Genomic DNA, 18,881 nt, shown 5'->3' with positions numbered 1-18,881 from the left:
AACTCCCTCCCTTTGAATATTAGACAGGTGCCATTTCTGTTATCTTTTCGGTGCCTATTGAAGGCCTTCCCCTTTCAACAAGTCTTTTAAGTTGAGACCTTATCCCAGTCTGCTTCTGTGTTGGAATTGCTTTTTAATATGTTTTTAAACCTTTTATTTCTTTTAAACTATATGTTTTTTAACCTTTTTTAAAGATGTCATCAAAGCTTTTTTAAAAAAATGTTTTTAAAGTTGTTTTGTTTTAATTTATTTATTTTATTAAATTTCTATACCGCCCCATAGCCGAAGCTCTCTGGGCGGTGCACAACAGTCAAACATCAAATACAATAGGCTACATATAAACAATATGAAACTTTCTTTAAACTTACTTTAAACTTTAAAATTATCAAATTCACCAGAAGAATCAAGACAGTTGTCAACACATACTAAATGTTAAAATGTTAAATGTTAAAATGCCTGGGAGAAGAGGAAAGTTTTAACCTGGCGCCAAAAAGATAGCAATGTTGGCGCCAGGCGTACCTCATCAGGGAGATTGTTCCATAGTTCAGGGGCCACCACTGAGAAGGCCCTTTTTCTTGTTGCCACCCTCCGAGCTTCCCTATGGGTAGGTACCCGGAGGAGGGTCTTCGATGTGGAGCGTAGTGTACGGGTAGGTTCATATCGGGGGAGGCGTTCCACCAGGTATTGTGGACCCGCGCCGTGTAAGGCTTTATAAGTTAAAACCAGCACTTTGAACCTGGCCCGGAAACATATAGGCAGCCAGTGCAGGCAGGCCAGAATCGGTGTTATATGATTGGAACGCCTAGTCCCTGTTATCAATCTGGCCGCCACATTTTGTACAAGCTGCAGCTTCCGGACCGTCTTCAAAGGCAACCCCACGTAGAGCGCATTGCAGTAATCTAACTTCGAGGTTACCAGAGCGTGGACAACCGAAGCGAGGTTCTCTCTGTCCAGATAGGGGCATAGCTGGGCCACCAGTCGGAGTTGGTAAAAAGCATTCCGTGCCACCGAGGCTACCTAAGCCTCAAGTGACAGGGATGGATCTAAAAGAACTCCCAAGCTACGAACCTGCTCCTTCAGGGGGAGTGTAACCCCATCCAGAACAGGTCGAACATCCACCATCCGGTCAGGAGAAGTACCCACTAACAGCACCTCAGTCTTGTCTGGATTGAGCCTCAGTTTATTAGCTCTCATCCAGTCCATTGTCGCAGTCAGGCATCGGTTCAGCATATCAACAGCCTCAACTGAAAAAGATGAAAAGGAGAAGTAGAATTGCGTGTTGTCAGCATACTGATGACAATGTACCCCAAAACTCCTGATGACCGCACCCAGCAGCTTCATATAGATATTAGAAAGCATGGGGGACAGAACTGACCCCTGCGGAACCCCATACTGGAGAGCCCAGGGTGTCGAGCAATGCTCCCCAAGCACTACCTTCTGGAGACGGCCCGCCAAGTAGGAGCGGAACCACTGCCAAGCAGTACTGCCAACTCCCAGATCAGCGAGCCTCCCCAAAAGGATACCATGGTCCATCGACAAAAGCCGCTGAGAGATCAAGGAGAATCAACAGAGTCACACTCCCCCTGTCTCTCTCCCGACAAAGGTCATCATACAGGGCGACCAAGGCTGTCTCCCTGCCAAAACCCGGCCTGAAACCCGACTGAAATGGATCAAGATAATCAGTTTCATCCAAGAGTGTCTGGAGCTGGCCAGCAACCACTCGTTCCAGGATCTTGCCCAGGAATGGGACATTTGCCACCGGCCTATAATTGTTAAGATTTTCTGGGTCCAGGGACGATTTCTTCAGAAGTGGTCTTACTACCGCCTCCTTCAGGCAGCCAGGGACCACTCCCTCTCGTAATGAGGCATTAATCACTTTCCTGGCCCAGCCGGCTGTTCCAATCCTACTAGCTGTTATTAGCCACGAGGGGCAAGGATCCAGCCTAGAAGTGGTTGCACGCACCAGTCCAAGCACCTTGTCAACGTCCTTAAGCTGTACCAACTGAAACTCATCCAAAAAATCAGGACAAGACCGTGCTCTGGATACCTCATTCGATTCAACTGCTACAACATTGGAGTCCAAGTCCCGGCGGATGCAAAAGATTTTATCCTGGAAGACCTAGCAAATTCATTACAGCGGGCCTCAGATGATTCGACCATGTCACTAGGGCCAGAGTGTAATAGCCGTCGGACAATTTTAGAAAGCTCCGCTGGTCGGCAGATAGATGATTTAATAGTGGCAGCAAAATATTGCTTTTTTGCTGCCCTCACTGCCCCTAAGTACAATGTATTTTAATGTCTGTTTGATGATGTTTTAAAGTGTTTTTAGTGCTTTTGTTTGCCACCCTGGACTCCTGCTGGGAGGAAGGGTGGGACATAAATAAATAAATAAATTCTTTGAAACTTCAAAATTTGGGGCTGGGAATCAGATCAGGAGAATTTCAGAAACACACTAGATTTCCTTCTTAGATTCCCAGTGTGTATTATCAGATGTGCGTCATGTAGATTTTTCCAACTCTCTGGCCAGGAAATGCCTCAGTTCTCTGTTTCATATGGTGCCCTACCCACCACTCATCACTAACATTATATATGGACACCACTGGACCTATATAAGTTTTGTATAGTAGTAGCCATAGTAGCAGCAGCAGCGCAGCAGCAGAAAAAGAAGAAAAATATGTTATGTACAATCACCTGTTGCAATCACAAACATTTAATTATGAATGCATAATGTTAACTGATTTGTAATTTTGCATTGTGTAATAGATCTTTATAACTGTTTGTTACTTGGCAGACTTTCCCTCCTGGAGTGATTTTACTAAGCCAAAATTATGCTCATGGAAATGGAAGAAGGGATGCCTTTAAAATAGAAAAGAAAAAGAAATAAACATACGGATTGCATCTAAGTATACGAGACATTATTCATGAACTGAATGCATCATTCATAAATAAGACCACATTTCATGTAAGTGGCAAAAGCTATGTAGTATGCCAATCTTGTCCAGATTACGATTTAGAAATCCTAAATGTAAAACAGATCACAATCAGTATAGGGATGTTTGAAAAGAATGAAAGATGAAAAGAGGACAAAGAACAAGTGAAATTATGTACAAATGCAAAATGGGTAGAACTGCAGAGCTGACAAGGAGACCAATTAAAATAGCTTTTCTCAACTCTGAAAACCATTCGAATCTTCTGTGGTGAGACTAAGAGAGAGCCTGTGATCTTCACACATGATTGTAAGGGCAGAACTGAACAATAGCGTCAATTCTGGCGATTGACTGAGCTGTTCCAGGGCTTCTGTCTCAATCCTCCTGGACATCTGTCAGTCAAAATTAGATGATGGCTTGGTGCAAAAGTGGAAGTTGTAATGATCCCTAAGGTATTTCCAGGAACATATATCTGTCTTTCCTATAAACATGTTTCAAGATTCCACATATTGTGTCAGGCCCAGCACCAGGGAAGGAAGTTTGGGCACTGGCTGAGGGCCCCTGCCACTGAGAGGGGCCCCTGCTGCTGGGGCTGGGTGGGTGTAGTTCCTGCTCTGTGATTCACACTAACATCAGGTCGTGGAGCACCCACATGCAACCTAACGCTGGTGTGGATTGCAGAGTGGGAGCCCCCTTCCAAACAACACTCTCCCCGTTGCCAGAATGGGCTGACTACACCACTTCCTGCATCACTGTGTTGCTGAGTCAGCCCACTGTGTATGCATGCTTGCCATCATTCAAGATGGTGGGGGGCATCAACACACCCTGACACCATTTGGGGTGATGGTAGCCATGTGTGTGCAGCGTACTGATGCAGCAGGGCCTATTTGAGCCCCTGATGGTGGTGGTAGTGGTAGTGCTGCCACATCACTGGTGCTGGTACCATCCTTGAGGGCCCCTGGAGTCTGGTGCCCAAGGGCCTGCTGCAGTCTAGTGCCAGCCGTGTTATGTATGATAGTACCTGCTGGGAGTGTGGACAGCTACTATCCCATTATGCACCAAGTTATACTCTTATTTCAGTATAGCAGGCATGTTGAAATAATGCATTGAATCTATGTTGTACAGAGAATCAAATTATTTTCACATGGACTTGAGCCTTACTAGGGCTGCGTAATCCTAGGCTACCTTCTAAATCCTTTTATTTTACCCTATAAATTTGTGGAGGAATTTGATAGTGGAGGATTCCATAAGCATCCCACCTTCTAATATAAGAAAGTCAAGTACTACCAACATTTTAGTTCTGAGGGTAATTGGCAATCTGTGAAAATAGCGCTTGAATTCTGATGGGGAAATCACCCCTCTTAGTTTGATTTTTTTCAAGATCCAACATTATTACTTACTGGTAATCTTTTGAATGAAGAATTTGCTTTAGTGCTAGAGTTTAGCAGGCTGTTAAATAGTCATGTACTAATTTGAATAATGTAAAAACATACAATTATTAGGCAATAAGACCAGGAAAGTTTTTTGGCTTTTAGAGTCTTTGAAAGGATTTATTGTTGTTGAATTGATTACTTCTCTAGCGCTTGTATACACCAGGACCTTGACTCCACTGTTGTAGATGATGAGTCTCAAGAGGCGTCTAGAACACTGTCTTGTCATTTTGTGTTGGATGAGTTGCAATTAGTAGGGCTTGAGAATTTGGACAAGGTGCGTGGTTTGGTCTGGACAACCACTTGTGCTCTTGCCCCTTGCCCCTCATGGCTGATAAAAACTAGCAGAGAGGGGACAGCAAGTTGAGTCAGGGAAGCGATTAATGCTTCCTTGCAAGACAGGATGGTCCCTGCCTGTTTAAAGGAGGCAGAGGTTAGACCACTCCTTAAACAATCCTCTCTGGTCCCAGAAAATTTGAATAATCAGCTAGTTACCAATCTCCCCTTTTGGGACAAGTTTCTTGAGTGCATGGTTGCAGACTAGATCAAAGTTCTCTTAGATGAAATTCTCTTGGATTTTCTGGATCCATTTCAATCAGGAGTTTGGCCCAGTTTTGGCATGGAAACTGTCTTGGTCACCCTGTATGATGACTTACGTCAGGAGAGAGACAGGTGGAATGGGCCCCTGTTAATTCTCCTTAATCTCTCAGAGGCTTTCAGTACCATCAACCATGGTATTCTTCTGGAGCGGCTGTCTGAGTTGGGGGTGGACTGCACTGTTTACCAGTGATTCCAGTCCTACTTGGATGGTCATTCTCAGAGGATGGTGCTTGGGGAATGCTGCCCAATTGAGTGGAACCTCAGGCTTCGATCTTATCCCCCATGCTGTTTAATATTTACATGAAACCACTGAGTAAGGTCATCCAGAGTTTTGGAGTATGTTGTCAGCAATATGCTGAAGACACACAGCTCTATTTATTTTATTTATTATTTTAAAAAATGTCTACCCCACAACGGGACACTCAGGGCGGCTTACAATAAAATCGCGCACACACAAAATAAAATTATACAGAATAAAAACACAAGACAAAACAGTAAGTTAAAATACATAAAATATAATTATTTAAAACACATAAAATACAATAAAATACAATAAGCATATATATACAAACAAACCGAGAAACCTACATGTATATATATATGAGGACAAATATGGAGAGATATTAGGAACAACCACAAGATAAAAATTAAAAAAAGAGAAAATAAAAAATAAAAAATGTAGAGACAGTGTCAGACTCACTGTATGAGAGCCAATAAACTGAAGATTAATCCAGACAAGAATGAGGCACTGTTAGTGAGTAGTTCTTTAGACTGGGTGGATGGGTTGTGGCCCGCTCTGGATGGGGTTACATTCCCTCTGAAGGATCTGGCACGTAGCTTGCAGGTACTCCTGGATCCATTACTGTTGCTTGAGGCTCAAGTGGCTTTGGTGACATGGAGTGCCTGCCATCAGCTTCGACGGGTGACCCAGCTGCACCCCATCTGGACATGGATACCCTAACTTCAGTTGTCTACACTCTGGTAACCTTCAGGCTAGACTACTGCAATGCATTATATGTGTGGCTGCCTTTGAAGATGGTTTGGAAACTCCATCTGGTGCAGAATTTGGTGTCCGGATTGCTGACTAGGATAAGTTGGTTGATACATACAACACCAATTCTGGTATGGCTACACTGGCAATTAGTTTCCAGGCTCAATTCAAAATGTTGGTTTTGACCTGTAAAGCCTTATGTGCTCAGGACCTCAGTATCTCAAGGACTACCTCTCCCCATATGAACCGACCTGGACCTTACACTCGTCATCAGAGGCCCTTTTTCATGTGCCTCCTTCACAGGAGGTTCAGAGGGAGGCAACATGAGAACGGGCCTGTCAGTGATGCTGTGGAATGCTCTCCCAAGGGAGGCATGCCTGGCACTTTCTTTATCCATCTTTAGGCACCAGGAAAAGACCTTCCTTTTCACTCAGGCCTTTAGTCCTTCGTGCGCTGTCTTAGTTTCTTTCATTTGGGTTTTAAGTTTTTGTATGTTTGTAAATTTGTGTTATATGGTAAGTTTTAAAAATCTGTGTTATACTGTATGTTTTTTAAATCTGGTGTAAGTCACCTAGAGATTGTTGGGTATGAGGTGACAAACAAATGAAATAAATAAATGAGAGTGACATGAAGATGACTGCCCTTTCTCAGTAATTTTTGGTTAGGGCTAAACCAAATGCCCTCCAACAATTTTTTTCAGCCTGAAAAGGGAGCTTGGGGAAAATCAGAATCGTTTAAAGAAAGACCACAAAACCTTTCCATTTTCACATCTCTTCTCTGGTGTTCAGTCCCAATTGGCTGCTGCTTTAGAACCATTATTTCTTTAAAACTCTGTCTCTGTGCGAGTAAAAGTGAAATCATTGCCTAATCAATCAGATTTGTCTACACAACTTTGTCACAGAAGGCAAACAAAAACATTCCGAGTGAGTACAATGCCTGTTTAAGAAGCTTTGCCTTCATTGTCTAACCATAGCTAGATCTGATTGACTGCAGCTTTGGTGCCATCTTGGTCTTCAATTTGGTCTTTATCCTAGTGACAGTGACACCATGTAGCTAGTCAGAGCTACAAAGAGGCTCATAATGGAGTGCTGCCATTGCCAGCTGTATGTCTGGTTCAGGGAGAACTGATGCAGACTATCTAAATGTATATCAGGGGCACCTTCTCTCTGTAGTGTACCTACATGTAGAAATAGCTGGAAAAGCTAGTACCCCCATTACAAAACAAATGGGAGGATGATTTTGCAGTGGAGAAAAATGTGAAAAGTCCCCGCCTGTTTGTTTTTTTGCTTTCAGGTATTGTAATTTTAGCAACATCAAATATTATATAATGAAACCAGAAACTGCTACAACTCTTTTGAACTGCATGTAGAATATAATGTTCTTAACTTCTAAAATGGAAGTATGCGAAATACTAGTGTGCTGTAAAAAGGTAGCTACCACTTAGCCAGTTGACAGATGGCAATGACTTTTTTGAAATTGGCATATGGTGTCATCTTACTATATTTTGCTCAAATCAAATCTTCAACTTGAGTTTAGCTAGCTCTTCAGTTTTTGGAAGATGTTACATGGCTAACAGTTAGATGATTGTGATGTGATTTTTTTTTTAATTCCAAGTGTAAGGAGGTGCATTTACATGTATAAATTTTGATTTACATATAGAAAGAAAGCCAGTGTGATGAGGCAGATAAAGTGTTGGACTTGGACCAGGGAGACTTGAGTACAAATTTCTGTCATGATGGTCACTGAGTGACATTGAGCCAATCATTCCCTCTCATTCCAATCTTACTTCACAAAGTTATTGTGAAGATACAAGGACATAATCCAATCTACAGTGTCCTGAGCTACTTAGAGAAAAGACAGGGAATAATGTTTTTAAAAACGAATAAAAAATAAAATGTGTCATCTTACTTTGGCATTGTTATACTTGGAGCATTAGCAATTTTTTTAAAAAAGGAGCAAATATATAGATGACTATCTTGACAAATCTTAAAATCTGTTGAGGATTTTAGTTACATGCAAGGGTCAAGGGGAACCTAGACAATTTTCCCATGTTAAATTCCTCTTCTGTGGAGATAATGTGATGGGCAAGGCAAGAGAGCCTGTCAGCATATTCTAAGAATTCAGTTACCTTTGTACTTACTTACCTAATAGCATGCTGTTAGGTGCCCATTTGTAAGTTAAATATTATGGCAGTTTCTGGTCAGTGCTTCATTTCTAGAACTATAGAAGAATTTGGAGAAATGCTAGGGCTTGAATGTGTCATACAGTCATGCCCTGCACCTTGTGAGCCCTGCTCCCAATATTCCTAAATGTGGAGACTGGAGTGGATGTTGCAACGTTCGACTGCATTCAACTAAGTCAATCATTTTGTGATTCTGGTTGTTTTTAATTGTTTTTAATGTGTATTTTAAAGTTGTTGCAACCCTCCCTGGAACCTCTGGGTGAAGGGTGGGCAAGAAATGCTGCTAACAACAATAAGCCCTACTCAGAGAAGACCCATTGAAAACAATGAACTTAAGTTAGTCATGTCTATTATAGACATAGTCTGAGTAGGACCTATTGTTGTTAGTGGCATTTATTGCTCACCCTTCATTGAAAACCATCCTTTGAGGCCGGGGAAAGAATGTATGCACATAGTCAAAAGCATTACGTGACTTCCACCCATTCTGGAGTAGAAGGCAGTTTCCAGCACTAAGCTTTGGTGACCTAGGCTTCCAAGCAAGCCCTACTGCTGATTTATGTAATTTTAACTTTCTTCTTGTAATTCACTTTACAGCTTTGTTATCACTGAGCTCTGAATGCAAAATATTATTTTTTGTTTTGTGCCGTAAATTCTCAGGAATGCTATAACTGTATTAGAATATATGTTTTTTGTCACTGTTGGGAGGTACAGTTGTGTGTGTTGTGTGTTTATACCATCTCTTTTACCTGTCCCTTAGGACCTGTGTCCACCACGACGGTGATAGACAACAAGAATGGAACAGTCCCTCGGCCACATGTGAAAATGTCCAAGAAATCTGTTTCAGAAGATTTTGCAACAACGTTCAGCTCACCAGCAGCATGGCTACTTGTTGTTGCCCTTATCATTACCTGGTCAGCTGTGGCCATAGTCATGTTTGATTTGGTGGATTACAAAACCCTGGCTGGTAAGATTCATAGTTGCTACAAAATGCAAAACAGCCACTTTCTCAGTAGATGCTGTTGACAAGTTCCTATTGTGAACTACGAAATGAGTGCTCCCTCCAAACTAACTGAAAGATTGAAAAACTGAAAATAGTATATTGACATTTCTAATGTTAAAATACCCAGCATGCCTAGCTAGTGTTTATATCCACAGGTTGTCATTATATTGGCATTACAAGTGGTATGTTAGGTCTGCCGATATTGATGATTAGTGGTTAAACATGGTGTCTTGGTGGATGTGGTACGTGCAAGCTTTTCCCTATAATATTTCCATCTGTTTATTTTAGGCTTACTTCTACATACCCAGCAATGGGCTACTATAGTGTCAAACAGAAAGCATGGAAAGGTGTCCCAATCAGTTGGGTGGAAATACTCCTCCAAATCAATATTTGTAGAGTGCATTTGCAACTTTCTCAGTGCCAATCAACAATGTCAGTGCCATTGGCAGACTGGCAAGATAGAGTCTAGTAAGCTGATCATACCCAGGCATACTAGAAGCTGGAGAGTGGCCATTGACTCCACAAGCTTATCACAAAACAGAAGGGATAAGAAAGAGGCTGTAAATAACCTGGAATGGAAAATGTTATGCTATATATGTTTCTCATATATCCCTTCAAAGTGTGTGGGGTGTGTGTGTGTGTAGACTTGTAGACTCTCTCTCTCTCTCTCTCTCTCTCTCTCTCTCACACACACACACACACACACACACACACACACACACACGCACACACACACTTCTTCCCATAATTTCTGTAGATTGTAGTATATATTTTCTTTTATTTAAACAATTTATATACCGGTTAATTACTATTCTTTTTAAGTGGTGTACAAAAAAGGCCATCCATCAATGCAGTGAAAATAAATATCAGTATGATAACATCAAAATTCAGTTAAAATGTCTCTTGGAATAAAATAGTTATAAACCATAGGATGGTTTATGTCAAGGATTATCAATACCTCGGCACAGTCATTAACCAAAATGGAGACAAGAGTCAAGAAATCAGAAGAAGGCTAGGACTAGGGAGGGCAGCTATGAAAGAACTAGAAAAGGTCCTCAAATGCAAAGATGTATCACTGAACACTAAAGTCAGGATCATTCAGACCATGGTATTCCCGATCTGTATGGATGGATGTGAAAGTTGGACAGTGAAAAAAGCGGATAAGAGAAAAATCAACTCATCTGAAATGTGATGTTGGAGGAGAGCTTTGCACATACCATGGACTATGAAAAAGACAAATAATTGGGTGTTAGAACAAATTGAACCAGAACTGTCACTAGAAGCAAAAATGATGAAACTGAGGTTATCATACTTTGGACACATCATGAGGACATGATTCACTAGAGAAGACAATAATGCTAGGAAAAACAGAAGGGAGTAGAAAAAGAGGAAGGCCAAACACAAGGGATGGATTGATTCCATAAAGGAAGCCACAGACCTGAACTTACAACATCTGAACAGGGTTGTTCATGACAGATACTTTTGGAGGTCACTGATTCATAGGGTAGCCATAAGTCATAATCGACTTGAAGACACATAACAACAACTAAGCATAGGATCCAGGGTGGGCTTTTGGAGTGGGTGCACTACCGCAGCGGCATCACTCCTTCATGTAAAGACATGTTTACCGCTCACTGGACTCATCTGGTCAGGACCACCATCCCCCTCTGACTGGCTATCACCAGACAGAATGGCTAAGGGTCAAGAAAGCAGTATCGTGTCAGAGTCGGTGGTTTGCCCCCATAAATATAAGTCTGATCAAACACTCTGAATCTTTCAACCTTTTTTTAAAAAATGGGGAAAATGTAGAATGCTTGCAATCCTCGTCTATCTAAATAAAATTCAGTGAGTATGATATGGGATAGATCTAATGATCTATTTAAGAGGTGATACACTGGCCTTTTAATTACCATTAATGATGAAAGTCTATCAAAATATTAACTAGGTAAAATACTGCATATTTCTTTCAGGCAGGCAGGCATGGTCTACTAAAATGCTTTGGAATACTCACTCTATTGAAACGTTTTTCATATCTTTCCTGTCTGACAGAAATTAGTCTAAAAGGAATGACACACGATAGCTTGCCATTATTAGGGAATTAGATAATATATAATAAACAAATCTGCCTGCATAAATTACCCTCATTTGTGCAGTTATTTTAATTGCACTCAATATACTGATATCTTCACATATAATCAGAAAAAATCAATTATTAAGCAAATATTTGCAATCCATACAAAGTCAGTTAAAATATGACTTTTCTAATTATTTGACAATCACAGATATGAACCAAAGGCCAAAGTTTAATCCACAGTGCTCTTAATAAGACTGGAAAATTAAGCGAAATAATTTGCACAGACCAGTCTGTTAGCCATTTAATTGCTACACAATGACAACTAATTAGAGTTGAGCTGAACTAGTGTGAATTTCCAGATTTGTGTTGAAATTGGCATGTTAATTAAGGGACAACCTTTCTTCACCAAGTTAAACAAATCATACCCAAATCAAAAGTCAGGGCCACCCTGAGATATTTTCCTGCCTGAGGGAAAAGACAAGATAGTGCAAGGCAAAAGAGAGGCAAGATTTGAGGGAGGAGCTGGCTTATATGCCCTGCTCCCCCCTTACTTGGATTGGCCCCAGGAGCCCCACGTGACACAATTTTGAACCCTTTGGGAATGTTCCCAAACTTTCTGCTAACGTGGGGTAGTGGCAAACATATGGGGAATGCTCTACTAGCCTGCCACCTAGTAGAATCAGGCTGCAAATAAACTTTTATTCTTGGAGCTCTGCATAATAGACCTGTACTTGCAAGTCCAGCAGTATAATCCCACTCTGATTATTTTATGTATCATTTTCTTCCAGGGGAAAATTTTTCCTTGTGCAAGACCAGAGGTTTGTGTGGCAAGATGTTTGAATGAATTTTCACGTGTAGAATTTCATGTGGGCTTTAACATGTGGAATTTTTTTCTTGGAACTGAAGTGAAATATGATCCCACATCTTCAGTGTATTAAACTTCCTTTCAAAAGTGGCCTGGAATTCTATGGAGGGCACAATCCAACTACAATGAAGCATTTTTAACATCCTTTATTTCAGTGAGGAAGCTAAATGCATTTTTAATCATGCAATCCTATCTATGCATTTCTCACCTGAAACAAGCACCATTGCATTCAATGGGACTCGCTTTCAGCTAAGTGTGTACATGATTGCAGCCTAAATCTCTCACACTGAAATAAATGGGACTTTAACGGTACTTAACTTTGGAAGCCACACACCCTTATTTCTCAGCAAAGGACTCATTAGCTCAAGCTAATTTTGTGGTGCTTGAAAGAGAACAGTACAAACTTCCTCTTTAAAATTGAATATTTTGTTGGCTTGATTTTGACTAAGGGTCACTTCATACATATTATAACAGGAGTGGGGGTGCGTTACATTTTTATAATATTTGTAGCGGCTTTTAGTTTTAGCATTAAGGGCCTTAGGTAAGAGTGAAGAGGTTATGAATACAGTGAAATAGCAAATTTAGAAAATGCTTCTGCCTTAATTGCTGTGGAGGTTCTGTAGACTTGAAGTGTGGCATTCACCAGGAAAATTCCAGGGACCTATTAGGATTTAGGAAACAGATGAAGAGAATGGCAGCTATAAAATGCATTAGCTTTACCCTGGAATTCCCAGGACAGTACCCATGGGTGCCACAGTGCCTATGGATATCTTCCTTGGTGCTTGGCGAGCCCCAACCCCCACCCCTTTTGATTTTTACATTTTTCTTCTCCTGAGTTGCTGGGGTCACTTCAAGTGTAGCACTGGTCTCCAGCCACCATCAACTTCATTTCCCCAGAATGCCTTTGGGCCCTATGGGGTACCAGGGGTGTTCCTGGGATAGTAGATGGCTGTAAGCTGACACTTTGCTCTGCAGTATGACCATGAAAAAAAAGAGACCCCATCGTCACCACTGCCTGGTAACCTTGGGGGGCTGGAAAGGCGGCAGAAATGCCTGGAGGGCTGGGGAAGATAGCAGGAAGCCAGCTAGGGAGGGGTTTGGTGAAAGCAGGTTTAACCTTTCCTCTTCCTATTCTTACTTCATGCATATTTTGTTCTCATAGGAATACATCAACTTGATATTGGCAAAGATATGGGGAAAGCTGAGATCTCTAGAGGCAAGGAACCCGTTTCCTTTTTAAAAATATTTTAAACATATCTGTCATGCTTTTTTGGGGGGGGGTCTTATTGAGTTGCACAACTGCTGCAAAGATTGCTTTTTCACATCGCAGGAAATATAAAGAAACTCCATAATAAACTTGCAGTATAAGTTTTCAGGAACTTCATGCTATGAGGTAAAATGAGCAAAACCGACACAAAGCAGTTAAGAAGGGATGGGAAAAGACGGAAGGCTTATATCTAAGTCAGTTTGTCATATTGAAAAGAGTGGAACTATTAGGCCAGGTCATGTATCCATTTATTTATTTTCGATAACTGTAAAATTAAGTGGGGACTTGCATACGTATATGAATCATAACAAGTCAAACACCACAGACCAAACTTTTGTACCACTTCAAACACAATGCTTTTAAATGGAGTCAGTTTGCACATAGTGGGAAGTCATCATGGAAGGAAAACAAGTGTGATATGTACATTTGTGAAATGGCGTTAAATCAGATTAAATAGTTCAGCTTAAGTACTCTGTACGTGAGCTCTGAGAATGGTTGGAAAAAATAACAGTTCCAATGCTGAAGCAAAGGGACACCTGGGAACCATACATAAGCTGCTTTAAGGCCCTTGAGGGGGGAAATGTGGTATAAATATAATTAACAGTGTTCTATTTCCATGCAAACATATTTTTTTAAGAAAAGGAGTTTTTATACCCTCATTAACAGCATAGGGTTTGATAGATGAGCTCCTCATTCCAGCAAGGTTGATGTGCATGTAGAACCAAGCAGGCTATTGTGTGTTTGCTCCCTTGTTGGATCAAGTACCATAAACACAAAAGGGACATAGTTTCCAGAACTGAATCTTAGTTACTGGGGCCATGTGCAAGTGGTGCTTGACGCTGGATTGGCAACTACACAGAGAACATCATAATGGAGTTGTCAGCTTTACAGTATCAAATACCTTTCCTAGCAAGGGTATGGACTGACTCTCCTACCTTTCCATCAGCCATTTGTTGGGCAGCAAGAAGACAGTCTGATACTTGTTGCTCTTTATCAAACATTGTTCTCTTCCAAACATTAAATCCAGTGTGCCTTATTTAACTAATTAGTGCATGTATAAATGCATCGGCATAAATGCATGACTAAATAAATACATCCTTGTATTTCTTCTTTCAGTGTTTTAATTTAACCCTTTTTCTGCCTCTTGTGAAACTTTCATGGTTTTCTTCTAAGTCATAAATTATGTTTTATATATTGTAATTGTTGTGGCATATTATGTGAGCTGCTGCCTTGGCAGCCCTGAGGGTGCTGGTGATTGTATTAGTAGTAGTTGTGAACATTAAATGTACAATTCATAGTAATGACACTTTGGACTTCCCTCTCCTTAAATATTAGACAGGTGCCATTTCTGTTATTTTTTCAGTGCCTTGTGAAGACCTTCATCTTTCAACAAACCTTTTAAGGAAAGACCTTATCCCAGTCTGCGTCTGTGCTGGAATTGCTTTTTAAGTTGTTTTTAAGGTTGTTTTTTTAAAGATGTTTTAAAGAAATTTTGTTTTTATATGTTTTTAAAGATGTTTTGTTTTAGTATGTTTTAAAGTCTTTTGTTTCTGCAAAGTTTTAAAGTACTCTTAGTGTTTTTGTTTGTCTCCCTGGGGTCTTTCTGGGAGGAAGGGTTAGATATAAATCTAATAAATAAATAAATACATAAATAAATAAATGTTTGGTTTTTGGAATATTGAAATAACAATTTGTAAAAGAAAATGATAAAATGTGTAGAATTACAGTGCTTAGTATTGTTATAATATACACCTCTGTGGGAAGTAAAATCAAAGACAGCACTCCTATACCTTTAATTTATTATTCTTTGCTACTACTACTAATACTACTGCTGCTGCTGCTACTACTACTACTAGTACTACTAATAATAATAATTTAGTAACAATATTTGTATACAAATATATAACATTCTCTGATTGGTGAACAATAAAAACAATTAAACCATAAATATTAAAACAACAAGGAAAATCCTACAGAATAAAATCAACCACACAAAAAACTGAAATAAGTAAAACCAGCATGAGTAAGTATTTAATATAGCAGATCTAAAATCACTAAAAGATCTTAAAATTAAAATGCCTGGAGGAAATTTTTAAAACTCTTCATCTGGTGCCTGGAGGACCATAGAGTAGATGCTAGGTGAGACTGTCTAGAAAAGGCATTCTATAACCAGGGTGCCACTACTACCACCAAAAAGGCCTTTTCTCTAATGGCTACCTGCCACACCTCATTTGGTGGGGATAGCCTGAGAAGGGCCTCTGAAGATGACCTAAGGGTCCAGGAGGAAACAATCTTTTAGGTAACTAGCGAAAACTGTTTAGGGCTTTAAACAGCAATATAAGCTCTTCGAATTGGCTCTGGATATGGACCGGCAGGCAGCGCAGATGGAAAAGTAATAGCTGAATATAGTTGTATCAGCTAGTTCCAGTTCATAACTTTGCTGTCCAGTTTTGGAGAAACTGGACTTTCTGAACTATTTTTGAAGGCGATCCTACACATAACACAATGCATTAGTAGGGAGGGAATGCTGGCAGGTGCCCCTGGGTATGTCCATAGTTTTAGAAGAGCTGCAATTTTTCCCAAGTCCCCTTCTACACCATGGTTGAAAATACAAAAGCCTTCTTTTCTATTGCATTTGGTTACTTTGGCTAAGCCAAAACAGCACTATGGATTGGTAAGGCTAAAAGCTAGAGGTGGGGTGAAAATTCAAAGGAGAACTGCTTGATATATGTCAGCAATCCTGCTTCAGTTTCTGAGAGCAGAATCAAGGCAAGCACAGTCAACCTGGACCAGGCTGCCCTCTTCAGTTCTATCTGCACTTGAAGCATTCTGCCATTTGCTCCCCATCCCCATCTCTCAAAGGGAAAAGATGTCCATAGTGACGGGGAGTTGGACAGCAATAAGGGATGGGGGAGAAATTCAGTTCAGTTCACATTTGGAGACAAATCTACCTAGTTCACACTTTCTGAAACAATACATGAACTGAAACACAGCCCCCCCCTTCGAAATTCGTGCTTCTTTGAATTGTGCAATGCAGTTCTACAGCCAAGTAAGGTGTACAAAAAACTGATACTCTAGGCACAAAAGTGCATATGAAAATGACATACAAAAAGTGCTATGTTAGAGAGAATTGCTTTGCAAAAATGAATGTATTAGGGAAAATTGCATACAGATGTGTCTATTAGGAGAAATTTGCTGATGAATGTTCATGTGTACTTTTTTTCTAAAAAAGTTGCAAACTGATGTGAAACGTGGATAACTGAACTTAAGATTGGAAAAGTGAGAAACCAAAAGCAAATAAAATTGACAGATTTGCCCATCTCTAGCAGCAAGTGATAGAAAGCTGCAAAGATAGACCTTTCCTCCAGGTGATTGTGGCTATGTCTTTTGCCAATAGAGTTCATGAAGGTGAACTACATTTCCCATGATCCCTAACTGTAAATGACTTACCTTTGCCATTTACCTGAAAATTGATTAGGTAATGGAGGAGTTGCATCAACGGGCCCATATGAATGCTCCTTTCAAACATTCTAAACCTTCTTTAAGAATTTTTGAGCACTCAACAGGCTTGATTGATTTTTAGGGCAGGCACAAGACTGTTTGCCTATTCCTACCACAGACACTTTATTGAGTGGACATTATATATACACACACCATTCTCGGGGCCATTTCCCGTTTGTTTCCCTCAGTTGTGCCTTCAGCAGGCTACCCACCTTCCAAGGTTATATCACAACTGACTATTAATTCTCTTAATCAGCTTTTATTTTTCATTCCATATGTTTTCTGGACAAACACTTAAAAGCATAACAATAGTTTACTCCAGTCTATGCTGGATATATAGGCTGCCTGTCTGTAGGCCAAAGCTTTGGTTCTCTAAATAAGTAGAAAGAGAATCCATGTGTCAATTTAATAAACAGCAGATTGGTCCGAGTTGTATCAATATGTGAAGTGGGAAGCAAGAAAGTTTGTTTCCTGGCGGACTGAAGAAGAATATATATTAGACATTCAGCTTTGATGGCAGAATTGCTAATCCAGTAACAAGTCTATTGGGTTTAGAATAATTGACTTCTGATCTTAACTACCCTAAAGTTATAGGGACTGAGTTGGGACATTAACAGCTTTTACATGTACTTTGGTGACTGGATTATTTGTTAGGGCACTCCAGTTTTTAAAGATAGTCTTCCTGATCAGAAACAGGATCTGTGTTAACAGGTATGCAGCAATCTGCCTGTGGACTCAGCACATCTCTCCAGGAGCAAACTATTGGTGCCTTTGAATGTGCTCACATTTTTCTGGATCGCATCTGTTATCTGGAAAACAACACATGCATTTAGGATTGCTTCATAGGAAGCTGCCTTACACTCAGTCAGACCATAGGTCTATGTAGCTCAGTATTGTCTACACTGACTGGTAGCAGCTCTCCAAGATCTCAGACAGGATTCTCTCCTAACCCTACCTGGAGATACCAGGGATTGAACCTTGGACCTTCCTCTACTACTGAGTTACAGCCCTTCTCTCAAAGCCAGCTTTTATATCAAAGAGGCTGTCAGCCAAATAAAGGTTAATGAGTTTTATTTCCTTAGCTCCTTTTCTTTATATTTTGCATTCAGGGCAATCTGTACACAAGCTCACCACCGATCCACTGAGAATCATACACGGTGCTGTGGAAGAGACCACTGACAGGATTTATGGCTTTCTTTCATTACTGACTGACCTCATATTCGAAGATGAAGACGAGAGTGAAAAAGGTATTCTTACATTGGAGGCATGTTCTGATGGTTCCAAGTGTTTTTGTACAGCTGAGTCCTTATCCTGCCATCCAATAAGGTCAGACAAAATAGATCAGAAAATGCTAGAATTCATCAAATGACCACTATAGCCTGACAGTTGGCCTCTCTGTTGAATAGTTTTCTTATGGTGTTAAATACTCTACTATGGAAAGGATGCCAGAATTAAAATATTACCTTTATTTTCACTTAAAACTCCAGGTGTGCTAAATTATACAAAAATTGAAAAACCACAATACAGCCAAGAAATAAACTTCAGGGAACAGCAACAGCTATTCCTAAGTTTTCCTGCTTCATTTTGTGTAACATTTGAGTAACAAGAGGGCAGTGTATGCATTAGAATTCTAAGACCCTCCTGTCCTATCTTGTGTTTGATATTGAACAGCAGGTGGCAGTGTTGCTGGAATCAACAGTAGCAGTTAAGTCAGACCAAAAGGAAGTTTGAATGCTAATATGCTACCATATGGTCTAGCAGCATATATATTGGCTGCAGTCCATAGAAACTGCACAACTAAACTCCACAACCCAAAGAGGTTTTTGATTATTTTCTCTAAACAACAATCCAACGACAAATCAGGATTAAAATTGCTAGTATGTGCTAGCCCCAGAGCTTGGAAGATTACTTTAAAAAAGTAATAAATTACAGTTACAGTTATATGGCCCCCAAAAAGTAGTAATTACCGTTACAGTTACAATTGCTCTGAAAGTAACTGATTACTTTTCCTCCAAAGCAATCACTACAATTACATTTCGGTTAC

The 18,881-nt window shown here is 40.3% G+C and overlaps 1 protein-coding gene across 10 annotated transcripts in view; it reads left to right on the top strand.

Annotated features, from left to right (window-relative positions):
* Positions 1-18,881, top strand: part of TRDN (triadin) — a 276,609-nt gene that overhangs the window by 36,657 nt on the left and 221,071 nt on the right. For all 10 annotated transcript variants that reach the window (XR_009762235.1, XM_061623737.1, XM_061623734.1 and 7 more), the window contains exons 2-3: positions 8,888-9,094; positions 17,947-18,084. Coding sequence is in view for 9 of the 10 variants with exons in the window: in XM_061623737.1 (XP_061479721.1) it covers positions 8,888-9,094; positions 17,947-18,084 (345 nt within the window). In the remaining variant the exon portion in view is untranslated. The remainder of the gene's footprint in view (positions 1-8,887; positions 9,095-17,946; positions 18,085-18,881) is intronic.

The sequence above is a fragment of the Rhineura floridana genome, chromosome 4, assembly GCF_030035675.1.
Source record: "Rhineura floridana isolate rRhiFlo1 chromosome 4, rRhiFlo1.hap2, whole genome shotgun sequence".
Classification (NCBI taxonomy): Eukaryota; Metazoa; Chordata; class Lepidosauria; order Squamata; family Rhineuridae; genus Rhineura; species Rhineura floridana.
The sequence above is the reverse complement of the archived record's forward strand: the minus strand, read 5'-3'. Positions and strand labels throughout refer to the sequence as shown.